At 41.3% G+C, this 18016-nt stretch overlaps 1 protein-coding gene across 10 annotated transcripts in view; it reads left to right on the top strand.

Moving 5' to 3' along the window:
- The window catches only part of Cep112 (centrosomal protein 112), a 387843-nt gene that overhangs the window by 286573 nt on the left and 83254 nt on the right, over positions 1-18016 (top strand). For all 10 annotated transcript variants that reach the window (XM_038328187.1, XM_038328186.1, XM_038328182.1 and 7 more), the window contains 2 exons: positions 11131-11193; positions 17275-17424. In XM_038328187.1, coding sequence (XP_038184115.1) covers positions 11131-11193; positions 17275-17424 — 213 coding nt within the window. The remainder of the gene's footprint in view (positions 1-11130; positions 11194-17274; positions 17425-18016) is intronic.

The following is an 18016-nucleotide window of genomic DNA, read 5'->3' as shown; positions in this document are numbered from 1 at the left end:
GAATCCACATTATATTTGGAGACTTCAACACCAACTGTGAGTAACAGAAATATCCAGCACACAGGAAAATCAGTATATAATTGAACTTTACAAAACCATCAGTCAACTGGCTATAATGAACATCCCTAAACCACTTCTGTAGCATACTTGAAATCATAGCTTCTTAAACTGTGATCTGTGACTCTATATGAGGTCATATGACTAAATGACAGAGTCACTGAAAAATGGCAACAGTAAAAGGCTTCTAAACACACCAAAAAAAACTTAATTCAAAATTGTTTAATGGAAGGATGTTCCCAACAGCATTTGCATTTGTTGCTATGTTGCATGTGTTTGCATTTGTTTACATGTGTTCCTTTGTTTCATGTGTTTGCATGTGTTGCTGTGTTGCTTGGAACTGCTTCACTCAGCCTTGGTTCTGAACATTGAACATGGGCACTTTGTATGGTATCATACCACAGAACACCAATGAACATGCCTGACACACCTCAGCTCAGATTTGGCTGTTGTACTTTGTAAAGTTTAGTGACTTTTACTGCAACATTTTCTACTCTACTCCAAACATTATAAATTCTGGAGAACAAAAACAGTGTTTTCCTATTGTCATTCCTTATCATGCATCAAATTAGTATATCTTTGAATTAGTTTTTGAATGCTTTATTTGTAAAATTGCTATTTGAAAGCCAACTATAGTGGTACATGCCTGTAATCCTGATACTGAGGAGGATCAGAAGTTCAAGGTCATCTTTGGATACATAGAAAGTTCAAGGTCAACCTGGGTTCCATGAGATCCCAAAGAAATGCTATTTGAGTAGTTATTCTTTAGAGTTTTGTAAGGCTCAGTGGTTGCTTAACATGTAGAAGAGGTTCTCTTAACTGCTGCAAAAAAAGGAAAGGAAATCTCACATAAGATGAAATAGGCAATCTTAGTAGCCCTATAGCTTCTTTTTTTAATAAATTTTGAGACTATAATATAATTACATCATTTCCCCCTTCCCTTTCCTCCCTTCAAACCCTCCCATGTAAAACCTACCTCCTTGTTCACTTTCAAATTCATGGCCTTTTGTTCTTTAATTATTGATGTGTATGTGCAGCTAAATATAAAAATAGAACCTGTTCCATCTGTATACTGTTGCTTGTACTCATGCTTTCAGGGCTGGCCATTTGGTATTGGATGACCAATTGGTGCACCTCAGCCTGAGGAAGACTATTTCTCCTGATCTCAGCAATACTTAGTTGCCTGTAGTTGTCTAAGGTTGAGGATTTCTGAACTTGCCTCCATCCACATTAGCATGCCCACTGGTCTCTTCTTGTTCAAGTCGTTTCCAGACAGCCATGTTGGTGAGACTTCTTTGATGCCGCTTCTGTGATATTTCTAGGAGACACCATTTCACAGAAAACTTCTGTTCCTCTGGTCTTATACTCTTTCTGACTCTTTTTCTGAAAAGAGCCCTGAGCCTTAGATACAGGAGTTGTATAATATGTGCATCAGTTTGGACTGGGCTCCACAGTTCTTCATTTTGATCAGTTGTGGATGTCTGTAGTGGTCTCTGTCTGTTGTAAATACAATTTTCCTTGATGAGGGGTCAGAACTACACTTAGGTTTGGGTATAAGGACAAATACTTAAAATGTAGTTAGGGGTTGCATTGATTTGGTGAAGTGGCAGCTGTAGGTTTTTCTAAGATCCAGGACTTCACTAGCCCCATGTAACTGGCTAAGTTTCTGGTACCAAGCATGATTTCACTCTTGAGAGGAACTCTGTAGCTCTTAAAATGAGGACTCAGCAAGTAATAACCTTCCACTTCAAAACAGAAAGCATTAGGATGTCATATTTAATGATAAATTCTATCAACATGTGAAGAAGTTATATTGATCCTCTATAGTCTTTTTGTAAAATTAAAGAGAGGGAGACTATTTCCTAATGCATCCTGCTAAGTCAACAGGACCCTGCTAACAAAACTGGACAAAGACTCTACCAGAAAATGACAGGACATTATCTCTCAGGAACAGAGTTCCTAAATTTAAATAAAAGTAACAAATCAAATCCAAAATGTACAAAAACAAACACCATGATCAGATGGGTGTGCATGATCCAGGTTGTGCATGGCTGACTCAGCATTTAAAAACTAATTAATGCAATCCAAACTAAAGAAGAAAATCATATAAGTCATATTGACAGATGACAGAATTCAACATCTGTTCATGAAAAAAAATCCACAACCTTTTATGTGATGGTTCATCTCAGTTACCAGCTGGAGGGATCAGAAGTCAAGAGGCATGCCTCTGGTGGGTCTGTTGAGGCAATTTCAGGAAAGATGGTTGTCAAGGAGAGAAGACCCTCCCCTGGGCTGGGCAGCTCCTTCAGGTGGGTATTGCTTGTCTGCCTGGTGACTTTTGCTTCTTGCTGGTGAATGCATGTGTTCCATTACTGTGCTGCCATCCTTCAGTCACATCTGTATCCGCTTCTTTGTCCTTCAGCTATGAACTAAAGATTACTAAACTCATCGCCATTACTGAAGCATCCAGCTTTGTGGATGGAGCAGCTCCTGGGCTCCGCCCATCTGCAGCATGCTGTCGGCCACTCGGGACTACCTAGGACTAGTGGCCATAAGCTATTCTAGTAAATGTGCTCTGATAAAATATCTGAGTGTTTAATTCCCAAAAATTCTTTGGTTTTGTTTCCATTTTTCAGTCTCCTTGCTGAATTTGTCCTCTGTAATTTGGACTTTCTCCTCTAATTTGCTGTTTTCTTTACTTTAGAAACTACCTTTTCAAAGTCTCAACTAGAATCCCTTAACGGAGTCATCTGTGTCTATGAAGATTATTTGTGATCATTAATCCTCTCAAAAGCAAGATCCAGGGCCCATAATATGGCTCAGTGAGTAAAGGTGCTTGCTTCATAGTCTGAGGACCCGACGTGATCCCCAGAACTAGAGGAAGGAGAACATTAGTTCCCAAAGTTACCTTCTAACCCCTCCATGCCCACCATGACCTGTCTAACCTCAATAACACACACAGATGCTGAAACATGCATACACAAAATAATTTAAAAAGTACATTTAAAAATGTAAGATTCTGAATTCCTTCTCGGGTTCTTTCATCCATCTGGAGGATTTTGGTTTCCACTATAGGACAGAATATAATGGGTTGATAGCTTATATTCTTCATGTTTCTTGGTTGTGTTATTGTGTATCTTTTAGACTGGATATATCTTCCTATTTTAAATTCTCCTTTTCCCCCACTGTGTGGTTCTTTGTCTCATTTTCTGGGATTCCTCTAAAGGGACTCTGCTTGACACTGCACTTGCTGGAGCTGTTCAGGGGGAGGTACAGTGGCACTCCACTTGTTTATTCGCAGTACCGAGTTTGCATGGCTCTAAGAAATCCAGAGAGAATAGCATTGGGGTACTGGTGGGAAGCGTCCTACACAGACTTGTTTCTAAGAGTAGATGATGTCAGTATTTGAGTAGTGGAATGAAGAGGTTCTGCAGAAAGGAGAAATACAGTAAGAGATGGGCGCAATATGGGTTGGAAGTGGGAGTGCTTTAGATATGCAAATGTAGATTTTTGTGTAGAATAGTGGAGGACAGTCAGAAGAGTGAAATAGAGATAAAACAGTGGATTAACATTGTACAGTTGTAAAATCTAGTCAATTAGAACGAAATTAAAGGACTAAAATGTTAGACAAGGATGTCACAAGCTAAATGAAACACGGGCATTTATATTATGTACATATTATATACACGTAAAAGTAAAATGAGAACACATATACATGTAAACCATCCAACAATATCCAAAAAAATGATAAAACTCTTTCCTTCCAGTCTACACTTGTGTTTGATTTTTTATTCCCAATATGAAGGCGCGCTTCCGAGAGTCACAGCTTGGTGAAGTTCAGACATAGAGACAGTTGATGCTGCCTTTTGTTGGGGGTGGGGATAGCTTGTTATGCTTCATATGGAGTCATTGCAGGCAGGACTACAGTTGGTTGCAAGGGTGCAATACTCTGATTTGCATGATATCTGCATACCTCATCAGGTCTCCTCCTCTAGAGAGCCATTAGCATTACAGTCAAGCTGCAGGGAAACTTCAACTTGAGAAAGAGGGTCTACTAAAGGCCCATGGGTTAATAACATTTCACCTGTGATTTAACCTCTCCCTTTATGGCAAAGATCAATGCTAGGCTGTCTCCTCAGCACACTTTTTCAACATCATGCTGGTGGTTATTATAGGTGATGCAACCAGACAGGAAGAAGAAAGTTACACAGATGAGGGGGGAAGAGCTAGCACTAGTGTTTAAAGATGTTGTGATGGCCTCTGTAGAGAATCCAAATGAACTAGCAAAGTCCTGGGACTAATAAGCAAATACAGGAAGGTCTCAGGATGCAAGACGAATATACGAAAGTCATCTGCTTTCCTGGATATGGCAATGAGCAAATGGAATTTTAAATTGACAACATAACAGCATTTACAGAGTCTTTCTCCAGCATTAAACTCTTAAGTATAAATATAAGAAAATATGTAACAGATTTGCATGAGGGAAACCGCAAAGCTGATGATGAAAAGCAAAGAAGCAAATCAGTCAAAGGGACAGAGACAGTTTACGTCATTTGTTTCCTTTCTCTGTATTACATTCCTATGTTTATTGATGTCCAGTATCCTAAAACTATTTCTTCAAACGCTTGTCAGGTTTTATAACTCTATCATGGCACGTAAACTATCACCCTTGTTACCCCATCTTGGTCATAATAGAAACTGTGATTCTTATCTACGCCTCACAAATGAGCGCCTTTTTAAATTTTTCCATTTTTTGAGACATGGTCTCTCTAGACAGCTCTGGCTATACTGAAATTCACTATGTAGACTAGACTGGCCTTGAACTCAGAGATCCACCTGCCTGTGCCTCCCAGGTGCTGATATTAAAGGTATGTGCCACCATGCCTGGCTAAGTGTGCACCTTCATTTGGAAATAAAGTGCAGTGATTTTTGAAGCTCAAGTGGTCTGTAGATATTTTAAATTAAATATTTGTTAGGAATTCTCTCACCGTTTTTTGTTGGTAGAGTGGTGCAGTCCTACCCAGATGACCAGACCTGTCTTCAGGGTGTTTTACTGGGGTAATAGCCCAGTGGGCCAAAGCACTTACCAGACCCATGTAATGCAAACGAAGTCAAGTCTTGTCACCCCAGTGCTCCTATGATGACATGAGACATGGAGACAGCTGATTGTCTGGACGCCTGAGAGTCAACAATGCAGACAGTGGTGAGCAACATAAGACCCAGTCCCAAACAAGGTGGATGGTGAGGACCCTCTCTGTCCACCACTTGAACAGAACCCTGCAAGAAAGGGTAACACATTAACATGTCTGTGGCATCATCTATACCATTTTCTACTCTAATGCTAGTGTCATTCCATCTGTCTGCAGACACATGACTACCCTCATCTTACGGAAAATAAATCAGCACTCTCCTTACCTACCTCTGTAGTGCCCCTCCCCCATTTCTCTCCTTTGTAAAATAAAATCCTGAAACAACTATTTAGATTCTATGCCAATGCCTCCTCCTCCTTTCTCTTGAACTCCTTCTCATACTGCTTTTGTCCCTTGCATTATACCAAAATTTTCTTTTTCCAGGTCAGCAGTGACCACCATGATGCCAGTTCTAGGTGAACATTTCTCTGTCCTCACTAGACATGACCTCATGCAGTATTTGACACCAAACCCCAACCATGTCCTCCTTCCCCAACTTGGTGTAATGATTTCCTGTTCTGGTTGCTTATCTCCCTGGCCTTTTCTTCTATTTGCCTTTCTCCTCATTGTCTAGCCTCTGGACGTCTGCAGTCCCAGAACAGAATATTTGGAATGTACTCAGTGTATTACAAACTCATGTAACAGCATGATTTTATGCACTAGGTACACATTAGGAAGTTCTTGCTTTATATTTTTAACCTACACATCTCCCACAAACTTTAGACTCAAAAGCTCAAAAAAAAATGTTCACCTCAACCATGGATGAGCTTAATGTCTCCAACAGTTCTCACTTGATCTTCCTCCCAAAACCTGTTCCATCTGTGGCTTTTCCCATATCAATGATGACCTCATTTTCTAGTTACTCAGAACAAAAAAAAGTTTGTTTCTTTAATTTTGTGTGCATGAATGCATGTTAGTACATACGACTATGGTGTGCATGTACAGGTCAGAGGTCAACTTTGGGTGTCAGTCCTTACCTTCACCCTGTCTGAGACAGTCTCGTCTTGTTGACCACAATGTACAAGAAGCTAGTTGGTCTATAGATTTTCAGGGATTCACCTGTATCTCTTGCCATTTTTCTGCAGGGGTGCCAGATTTTAACTATCACACCATATATATATGAGGTCTGGGGAACTGAACTCGGGTCCTCACACTTACGCATCCAGTGTCTTCCCCACTGACTCACTTCTCCAGCCCCTGAAGTCATGCTTGCCGCATCTCTCCATATGGAGTGATGTATCCACTGGTCCTTCTTTCAGGTCTTTCCCGAAGCCTCCTGTGTCTCAAAACCCCTTTGCCAACCTGTATTATTTGCAGCTGCAGTCTAAGTGGCTTCTTTGTTTGATTCTTGCCCCGAATAAAATCTTGAGTGATCTTATTACTACTTAAAACAAATTACATTTTCTCTTTTACAGGAAATACTTCAGTAATTTCCCATGTTATTCATATTAAAAACAAATTCCTTACGCTTACCAACAGTGCCTCAGAGCTCAGCTCAGTCATTGCTAACTGCTTTGGTTACTAGTTTCCTGCACTGCCCTTTGTGTCCTGCGCTCCATCTGACTCAGAGCACTTGCACTTGGAGTTGCCCGTGGCTTCCTAATCTCCTGCAGGTATTTGCTCAAAGACCCCACCTAGGAAGTCTTCGAGAACTTGTGTGGTTTTTTTATTACAAACCTCCCTCTACCTTCATCCCCCTCCTCTTTTCCCTACTTTATCTTTCTTATTGACAATCATGCCATCTAGAACATCACTTTTAAAAAGTACCTTTTCACACTCAGGCAGAAGTGTACAGAGGTAAAGAGATATTCTTGTGTGTTTTGTGCAATTCTGTAGCCTTACACTTGATGGATGAGTTAGCTATTTATCAGTAAAGGAGCTTGTCTAGCTTGTTGGGGCCAGCTAGCCACAGGTTCCGCAGAGGAACCGCAGCCGAGACAGCCTTTCCTGGCTGACCAGCGTCTCTTCAGGACACTGCAGTTAAGTTTTAGGTTCTCTAGTGGGTAAATATTTTTAAAGCACTTAGAACAGTGCCTGGCACATGGTAAGAGCTCTGTAAGTGTTTATTTTAAAAGCAACAAATACTTCATCAAGCATTTTGTGATAAGTAACATTAGCAGGATGGGAACCAAAACCAATAAACCTCAAGAGGTTCAAAGTGGCCTAATTCAGTAATGGAGAGTTGCTGTATTTGTCACAGAGCTGGGACAGAGTCTGACAACTTCTTAAACTAATAGCAGTAGTCTCGTGCCCTTGCTAAACTTTAAGAAACAAAATCAGACTGTGGACTTGGTGGGCTCAGAGAGGCAGAGATCTATGGAATAAACTATACCAAGTTGTTTTGAACTTGAGTCCAGGAAAACGTGATTTTGAAAGGATTGCTTCAAAGGTAGGTCGCAGGCGATCACACAGGAGAAGGCTGGGCGCTATATATCTATCTGTTGATTGAACAAACACTTCTTATCAAGTACTTTGTTAGGGGTCAGACCAGCTTCCCAGGATCTCATGAGTATCACTTCAGACGCAGGGCTGGGATGAAGAACCCAGCCTGGGCTGCTTCCTCATCTCATCATGATATCCAAATAAAGAAATCGTTTGCTGACCTTAAACTTACTGATTTTTCTCCACTCCCTGAGGAAGTTCTATCAACGGGTAAGAAATAAAAGATTGGGATACAGCCTAGTGGTACAAGATGCACAAAGCCCTTGGGTTGTTTTGTGGGTTGGTTTGTTCTTAATGTAAGATTGTTTTCATTATTTGAGAATTTCATGCATGTATATAATGTGTTGCAATCCAGCCTTCCTTTTATTTTCTCCCCTGCAATGCTTCCTTGCTTTCTCCTTACCAGTAATCCCTCCCAATTTCATCTATTCTCTTAGTGCTACCAATATGTGCATGGATTTAGGGTTGTCACTAGGGCATGGCTAGCCATTCAAGTGTAGTGATGAAGCTGCGGGCAGGCCTGCTTTTTGTCCTGCCCGGCTCCCAGCCACCGGCTAGCTTATGCCCCGAAATAACAACACACAAATTGTATTCTTTTAAACACTGCCTGGCCTATTACTCACATCTTGACTAACCCATATCTAATAATCTGTGTAGCACCACAAAGTGGTGTCTTACCGGGGAAGGATTCTAGTGTATGTCCATCTTGGGCTGGAGCTTCGTCACATCTCTCTCTCTGAGGAGAGGCATGGCAGTCTGCCCCAGAGAGGAGAGGTGGGGAAATTGTCTGAGCCATCTACCTCACTTCCTTTTTCCTGTTCTGTCTACTCCACCTATCTAAATCTTGCCCTATCAAAAAGCCAAGGCAGTTGGTTTATTAGCCAATGAGAATCCTCCATCAATTCAAGGACCTCATCCCCAAAGAAAACAGATTTCCCCCTCTCTCAGCCATCAGTTGCCAATAGATTCTCACCTAGGGTTGGGACTCCCTGATACCTCCCCTCTCCGTGCTGGGATTCTGTCTGGCTTGATCCTGTGTGGATCTTGATCTTGTGTGTGCAGGCAAGACACTAGGAGTTCAACTGCCGAGTTGTGTCCAGAAAAGTTTTACTATAGTCATCCACCTCTTCTGATCTTTACAGTCTTCCTGCGCCCTCCCTCTAAATGATCCCTGGACCTTGGAGAGGGGACATGACATGGATGTCACATTTCGAATTCCTGGGTTTGATCCCAAGCACTACAAGAAGTAAAAAGAAACGGCATGGACTGTGACTTAGAGTTTTGACTGAATGTTAAAATAGCTGCAGGGTTGGGGGGGTGGAGTTGTTGTTGTGGTGGTGGTGGTGGTAACTAGAATGAAATTGGAACTTTGGAATGCAACTCAGGCATATGCATTTTTGTACAATAATTCTTTCAAAAAGACAGGAAAATGAAACAGAACATGTAACAGTCAACAAAATTTTAGAGTTTGAGAAAGGGCTGGACCAAAATGGTCTTGGAATACCAAAAGTACAAACAGCCTTCAGGAAAAGAAGTCTTGGAGAATGCCTTTAAAAGCAGTAGTATTTGTCTTGCTGCCCAAGTTGGGGAAGGATTCAGGAACTGCAGGCATCTGAGCAGGGATAGGGTGACAACTGGAAAATGGATTCAGATTTAAATAAGGAAGTAGCATGACTCAGAGCTGATGGGCTGGCTAATCACATGATCATTCCACGCCCACCCCTGGGACTCTCTAAAGAGATAGAATGAGAAATTACACTGGGTACAATTAGGATAAAATAAAGATGGCTTGTCTGTCCTCAGTGCGCAGGTGCTCATCTAAAGGCTTCCAGATCTGGGATATAAGTGCAATATTAGAGGATACACTCTGTGCAAATGTCTAGGAAGAAAGTCCAGTGGGAGCAGGACTCAGGGGAGACCAGGCTTCTGTGCCATAACCTAATGGGGACATCTATCCAACCAGAAGTCTGTACATATCCAACCTGTTTTCAGTAAACTGTAGAGGTTCTAAGAAAAAAAGACACCAAAGATCAGCAGATGTGTGGAAAGTTTCTAAAAAGAAAGACAAGAACCAAAATACTCACTAGTGTATATACAACCCTTTAATGGAGAGACACTTAGATAGTGCTTGACAGATGGGTATGTGGCTACATCTTCAGACACTAAATAACCTCAGGAGAATTCATAATGTCCTGTGTACATGTGGATGCTGTGCACGCTTGCAGAAGAGTAAGGAGTCCTCTGTTCTACTGCTGTTATTGTTGCTGTTGTTGCTGCTGCCACTACTGCTGGTGGTGATGGTGGTGGTGGTGGTGTGTGTGTGTGCGCATGCCTGTGTGTGTGTGTGTGTGTGTGTGTGTGTGTGTGTGTGTGTGTGTGTGTGTTGGGAGCAGGTGTGAATCTCAGCTCCATTATTTTCTAATCTATATTTCCTGGGCAGGTTATCAAAACTCTTTGTGCCTCTGTTTCCTCACTTGTAAAATGGAAGTTCATAATGATGCTGTTTTATAGAACAAGAAAGAACCCTTAGAAATTCTATCTATACCAGCAGTTGTCTCGAATCCCATAGAACATCTTAAAGTAAAAGTTGAAGAAACTCTAGGAGAAATCAAAAGACAGAGATATGAAAAAAGACGACAAAATAGAGGCAGGCAGATGGACAAGCAGACAAGAGTAGTGTCTGAGAAATGAGGGGTCTTTGTGGTTGACAGGGGAAGGGCCCTGTGGAGGGCTTGTCATTGGAACCTTTCTGAGCACGAAGAGAGTGAAGATCCCCAGCACTCCCAGAGAGCAGAAAGAGGGTCACATCTAAAGGACTAAGAAATGAGTGGCAGAAGGATAATCACGTTCTAAGCAATGTGGACTTATTCTGGGAAAGCTACCCTAGTTCCAGGACAGAAAACTGTTTGATTTAGATATATTTGTCACTTCAAAAGATTGTTCTTGTGTGTTCAGCCAAGTAGGGGCTCAACTCTGCTTAGTGGTCTGAACTTCTCACATCTGCCTTTGTCTAAGAGCTCCTGTTTCTCTTTTTAAACCAAGGTGAAAGAGTATTCAATTTGCCACCTTCCTTCCCTTCCTCCTCCTCCAGTTCCCTGTCCCATTTGTCTTCCTTTCCCTTCCTGTTCCTTCCCTCTCCCCCTTCCTTTACCTTTGAGCCGTCACACTTGCTGTCTATTTCTGTCTCTCCTTTTCCCCTTTTCTTTCTATCCACAGAAGTCTTGTGTTTGTCTAATAATTGGCAGGAGAGATCTCTTTTTTTTTTCTTGCTTCTTCAGTGATGAATAGTTGGCGTCAGATCAAAGACAAACCCTGTGGTTTTCTGGCTGCCCAGAAGGGCGGTGCATCTGGCAGGCATCCCAGCTGCCTGGTGATAGGCATGTGGAAGAGATACCAAGCTCACAGGTCACTGTGTGTGTGTTCGTGTACGTGTGTTTTGCAGGCCAACAGCAGGCTGAAGCAGATCGAGAAGGAATACACTCAGAAGCTTGCCAAATCTTCCCAGGTAAGCATGGGCCAAAGACACACACACAAAAAAAAAAAAAAAACAGTAAATCCAAAACAAAGAGCAGAAATGAGACCAACACAGCAAAGCCTTTGTACTTCAGAGTTAAATCAAATTCTTGTCAGTTTTTCATGGATTCGTATCATATTTTGATGGATTGATAAATAAATTAAAAATGTTTTTAATATTTCCATCTTACTAAAATCAGGAACAATTGTGCATATTGAGCCATTTGAACCAGCACACACACCTTCATGTTCACACACACACATACACACAGAGGAAGATGTTGTAAAACCAGCTGGCACGGTTGAACAAGCCCAGGCCGAAAGACATTTCACAAGGCAGGGGTACACACCTACATCTGTGATGTAAGCAGCCTGATAACATCTGTACCTTTTTTTCTTTTCAATATTCTAACTCATTGCACCCATGAGCTAGTTGACTGATTCAAAACAACAGAGTATTCTAGGTTAAATAGTCAGCTCAACAGTTGGCTTCTTCTGGAGGGTGGGAAAGAATCCCTTCACCCACCACTTGTTCATGGTTAACACTGCAGGTTTACTGTAAGAAAGGCTAACAGTTAAATGCCACCTCTGCTAGGATGACGCTTGCAGAACCTCTGCTTCATGAACTGTTCTTTCTCCCAATGGCTTCAGTTAGGGAGTCTCAAACCTCTGGAGTTCTGTAAGTTCTGCTAGATCAAGCATCGTTTAGCTTCATTTTGTAGATGGATAACTAAGCCATTTAATTCTACAGTTTCCATGTCTAATGATTTTAAGTTGGCTTTTGTATCATTGCCTGTATACAATGGCATGTAAACTGAAATCCATGTTCCATTTAATGAACTACCTGATAATAGTAGCAACAAAACAAATGGTAATATCCAACATTTCTGGGCGCAAGTCTGGTGACTTCATTCAGTTTTCTTAGTGGGCTCCATTTTTCCAGTTGAGAAAATGAGAGTTAAGGGCCGGGGATGCAGCTCAGCCGTAGAGGGCAGAAATCTGAGATCAGAGAGATGAGATCATAGGAGTTAGCAAGTGACTAAGCCAGGACTCAGCCTGGAGCTGACTTCAAAGTGGCAATCTTGACCTTTGACATACCAGCCTGGCCCAATGCTTTCCCTTCCTAATACAGCAAAACTTTGAATGTAGTTATCAGGAAATGTCAATTCTGTAATTATTTCTAAAATGGGCATGTTATATAATTCTCATGTCATTAAGAAAACCAGAAGTCTTGTTTAATTGAATAGTCATATGTGTTTATGAGAGAGATTACCGTGACTTGGTTACCATTATCCCAGTCCTTCAGGGAGAGATGTCCTTGTTAATCTACTGAACGATGCTTATAACCCCTGAAAGGAATCTTAACACTCCCAAGCTGAAGTTGAAACAGAAACAGGAAAAGCCACACCTCGGCACAGCGCTCCTTCTGCTTTATTTGGAGTGAAGGACACAGACAGTGAGAAGGAATCTAGCGAACAAAACTGCTTAGTTGACAAGACTGGAAACAGGAGCCTTAAGTTTACCTACAGGAATGTGTGAAGAAGCCTGATTAGGTGACATTAAAGCAAATTAAATGGTAGCATATAAGAAAGCCCAAGCTTGGAGTCCACAGAGTTGGAATACCAACCAGTCCTACCACGTGTGTGACCTGGAGCAAGTTTCCCTGCCGCCTTTGGAACTCAGTTTCCTCAGGAGTCAAATGGGAGATCAGTGCTATCATCTTAAGACAGTTTTAAGGAGTAAGTAAAACCAATGTCCAAAGCACGCAGTGCTTCGTATTACTAAAACATTTACTACCTGTTAGCAACCTTAGGTATATAAACAACGCACCAGGAAAAGGAATAAGAGAGCCAAGGAAAAGGTCTAGAAGAAAGATTAAATCTTTTCATCATACACTGTGCTTTGGGGTGCTCAAGAATTGATGAAATTTCGCCACAAAATTTGGAAATGTACAGCTTACTATTTCTCTCCAAGACATGAAGGAGAAGGACGTGGGAAACCACCAGAAGCTATCGTGCACTGTAATCATTCTATAGACGAAAGAGCAGTACTGTGCCAGAAAAATACATAGATGTCAAACGGAAGATAGCCTTATGCTGATAATAGTCTCCATACCCACCTCTGATGCGCTGAGTATTTATAGCCATGAACTGGCGTTTGAAAACATCAGTCTACAGTGCCAGTCACTGCTGAGAAACAGATTATTTTTAAATGAACATTAAAAAAAAAACCGAAACATGGGCTGTTTCTGCTTCCAGATGCGAGTTTTCTGGAATCGCTAATGCACATCTCATCAAGCTGGTGAGAGTGCCGGAAGCCAAGTTGCTTCACTGTGTTTATCAGGATTTAAAAATCTTCCTCTCAAGAACAGTGCTAGTATGAACAGATGAGGGATGGGTCCATTAACACTCAGGAGAGCAGCAACTTAAATTGGGAAAATATTTGACATCTTTCCTTCCCATGAGGGAAATTAGTTACTTGATCTTTAAGATCATATTAAGCTTTGGACCTCGTAGACCATGTGCACTTAACCCCAGGTACACTCAGAGACTGTGCCCCTTTTGAGCCTACACAGCCTTCCCCACAACAGCCAGGGAGGCATCAGCTCCAGGCGTGCTGTTTCTCTCCATCACAAAGGCGTTCTTTTTGTCTGAACATTAGTATTCACCTGGCCTTCTCAGTTTCAGCATAGTTTCTAAACTCAGGTCTCCTCCCTACTCTTCGTTTTCCAAAACAGAGCAGTACGCGTTTGCAGAGATCTCCCTAGCTGCAGAGGACCAGCTGCCAGATGGACCCACCCCCTGCCAAGCAGCCCTGCCACTACCCTGGCTAGCATACCTTCATGTGCATACCAGTGACTGTGAAGTATGGCACATGCCCCCACTTTGTCCAGGGGCCATGCTGAGGGGAGCAAAGGGCTCTACCTTCCTGTATTTTGTAAGGAACCCCAGGGCCTTCCTGTCCTTTCTAGGTAGGGTTTTTGTTGGCTATTGAACTTAGAGGAAGAATTTTAGAAAAGTCTCAAACTGTACCCACAATCTGAAAAATCAATAGAAATAAAAGGTGAAAATTTACCTCTATTTTAAATTCTGAAAGACTTCAAATAAGATCCTAATATCTACACAAAGTTTCATTGCTTAACAATCATTAGTAACCATTATTGCTTTCATGGGTCAGACTGCTCATAGCAACCTCCCAAAATAGCCCCTGTTGTTTGTCAGAGTGTTAATTTTTCATATCTACATGAAAATGTCCTAATCTGCTCCTCACCATGAAATAAATACATGGTAAGCATTTAGTGACATTTTAATTCATATTTTTTAATTATGATTCTCTTCAAACTGGAGCTTCCCAATTATGATTGTATATAACAGATTCTTTTTTTTCAAAAGTTTTTTACTATTACTTATGGAAAGGGTAGACTATGTTGTCTTAATTTTCCCAGTGGTGATTATTTCTTATTTACCATGATACTACACTACTTAATTTACCATTATAACTCATTACTTAAATACTTGCTAAGTGCTGGTGTTATGCACTGAGCTAAGGCAGAAGGTTTGTCTTCTTGTACTCCAAAGTCTACAATGAATAGACGTAAAGGCCCATGCTGTGTTCCTAATCCAAACCGTGCTTTCTAGCCTGGTATTCTGATGACTTTCTAATCTGGGATATTTGAAATATTAAATCTTTTTTTAGGTGACACAGTGCCATCTTGCCTCCTAATCAACGTACTCATCTAGCTGCGGTGCTTCACCCCAGTGTTTGGACATTCCCTGATGTCCCCTTTATACATCTAACGTAGCTTTCTAAATAGAATCTCATTTTTCCCCATAGAAGTCTCATTATCTCTCGCTCTAAAGACTATAAAAGCAAGTGTACCTTCCTTGAACATCATTTATTGTTCCAAAACCTATACTCCTTTTTGTATGCCTTGTCCAGAATATTCTAAACATGAGGAATATCCTGATCTTGAGCCCTTAAAATCATTTAAAATACCTCAGAATATTTTTATCTTAAATCCTAGCTGTACTAATCTCAATCTTACTTTTTTTTCCTGATGCAAGGTCTCACATAGCCCAAGTTAGTCCCAAACTCACCATGTAGTTGAAGCTGACCTGAACTCCTGATCCCCCGTTTCTACTCAATATTGATTTGCTCACTTCTAGTGTTTTTAAGAGGAAAACAAATACCTTGTACTTTCAAAGTAGATTCCATGACTGGTAGATCACCAAATCTACACTTGATAAAATTGTGGAGGACTAAACACACACTACGGAGTTCAGCTCCCACTTCTATGAAGCTCTGGCTTACTCAGCTTGAGACACTGAAATACTAAGCTGTGTTTACTGTTTGGCCCATGTTCCTATAAAATATCAATCTTCAATTTCATGGTAGGTTGAGGAAATCTGGCTTTCTTATCCCTAGCCCCTCTGGCCTGTGACTAGAAACTGGTTTCTCTGTGCTTCAGTTTTTGACATTCACTGTGAGAATTTAACCTTTACTGCTATGGACTAAAGTGCTATGGGCAGTAATTGAACGGATGTAACATTTGTTGCATGGAAGCAACATTTAATCAAAATTCTTAAAATAGATGAACAGTATTCTATTCTCAGTAAGTGAATTCCTCCACTCACAGCAGAGGGTCCATTTAATATTCTCATACTGCCCTTATGAATTTCTTCATTTCAAAATAATCTTAACATTTGATTAAATTTTAACCTTTGTTACAGCGAATTTGCATGCTGAGTGTAAACACTCCATATTTATCACAACAATGCTCTGTTTATGTCCATTGTGACAACTAATATTTCTATAGCACTTGACTTTTATGGCCTCCATATAGTTTCTATTGCTTTGTCTGTTGATGCTGTGCTCCTGTTTGTGGGAAACTGAGATCAAGAAAGCCCGCTAAGCCCAATGTTTCTCACCAACTGCATCCCGCTCCCAGAGCAGAGCTGTCTTGTAAGCGCTGATACTGTTTCAGAATTGTGGACACCGATACTGTTTCTTTTATTAGATAAACAACCATTTCCTGCTTTCAAAAGCAATCCTCACTGTTGAGACTAAAAGGCAATGGCTGCATCCAAACAAAGGAAGAGCAGCGCTCTCAGTGGGCCCATTGCGCTCCCCATCAGATGTTAATTTGAGAAGGTGGCGGGAACCCTGCCCAGGAGGGAACTAACTCCTGAATGTGGAAAGAGCTACAGGAGTCCCTATGAAAGGGACTGAGCCAGAATAAACTTTCATGAGTGTGTGCGCTTAGGAAGCCTATTTAGAAGTGTGAACTTTAATACCAAAATTTTGTTATAAAACAGAAGTGAAATTGGCTCGTTAGAAGATGAAACTGACTGTGGACTTCAACAATGTAAAATGTTTGACCTCTTTGTGTCTGTTTCCTCATTGTAAAGAGAGGATAATAATCATACTTATCTCACAGTAGCGAACAATATAAAAACTTCAGATCTCAACAGAGTACATAACATTAGTGAATACCCAAGACTTACTGTGTGGAATTGATGGTAAAGAGTGAGCATGACCACGAAGAATAAAGGTGCTGGTGGTAGTAGTGGTGGCAGTGGCAGTGGCAGTGGTGGTTCTGGTGGAGGTGGTGCTGGTGCTGGTGGTTGGTGGTGGTGGTAGTGGTTGGTGGTAGGTGGTGGGTGGTAGCGGGTTTGGCGGGGGGTGTGGTTGGTGGCGGTAGTGGTACAAATCTCACAAAAGTCAGACCAGCCTTGCTCACTCTTAAGAAGTTTATTTCTCAGTAAAATAGTCTGACGCTTTTCATTTTTTGAGCTCACAGATGTTCTTTCTCCCGATGAGTAAATACTGTGGAATGTTGGAGTGAAACGCCTTCCAGATATATGTGGTTGAGCAGTTGTCCGCCATTCACAGTTATTGTAGTCTTTTATTACGTGGAATTTCATGCATTATCCTGAGTGATATGTTAATTGAAAATGTTCAGTTTGTGAAATAGAGTTTTGGCAAATTCATTCTTTTGTTAAGCATAAATACATATAAAATAGATGCCTCTCGCTGGAGAATTTGAAGTTACAGCATGCTGTTTTCATTTTAGATCATAGCAGAACTTCAGACAACCATTTCCTCTCTGAAAGAGGAGAGCAGTCGGCAGCAGCTCGCTGCAGAAAGGCGGCTCCAGGATGTTGTACAAAAGTTTGAAGATGAGAAGCAGCAGCTGATTAGAGATAATGACCAAGCAATCAAGGTAATCTAAAGACTGCAGTAACCAGTGGTACCAGCTGCTTTAATGTAATTAAAAGGAGGCTGAAATCGCAGCAGTGGGCAGATGAACGCAGGTATCTGGCTTGCTCACACAGCCTGCAGTAATTCCATTCACTGGCCTCTCTGCCTTTGATGTGTCCAGTGACTCAGGCTGACTTCCCTCCAAGAGCTCGCATGCCAGCATAAAAAGTCATTTTTGGCAACCCCTCCCCATTCATATTGAACAAATATTTGAAAAATACCTCGTCCTTTCTCTTGAGAACTACTTTGGAATTGTCTCTTGAAATTAGACTGAGTGTTTCAGCCCAGGACTGCTGCCTAGCACATTCAGAAGTCAGCTTCCAATTTACATTCTGGTCTTTGCCCACATCCTTTCATTATGTGTTCGCATAATGAGCAATAGCGTTTGTTCCAGGCACGGAATGCCAGCCATCTGATGTGCTTTGACATAGCACAGGGTCGATTGTTGCTGCTGAGAACTTTGGTTGTTTCTAAATGGCTTCAGAGAACCATTCACACCGTAATAGCAACAGAAAACTCCCTGAACCTGATCCTCTAGGTGAGAGGCAGTTAGA

Source organism: Arvicola amphibius, chromosome 4, assembly GCF_903992535.2.
Source record: "Arvicola amphibius chromosome 4, mArvAmp1.2, whole genome shotgun sequence".
Taxonomy (NCBI): domain Eukaryota; kingdom Metazoa; phylum Chordata; class Mammalia; order Rodentia; family Cricetidae; genus Arvicola; species Arvicola amphibius.
This window is presented reverse-complemented; position numbering and strand designations above follow the sequence as displayed.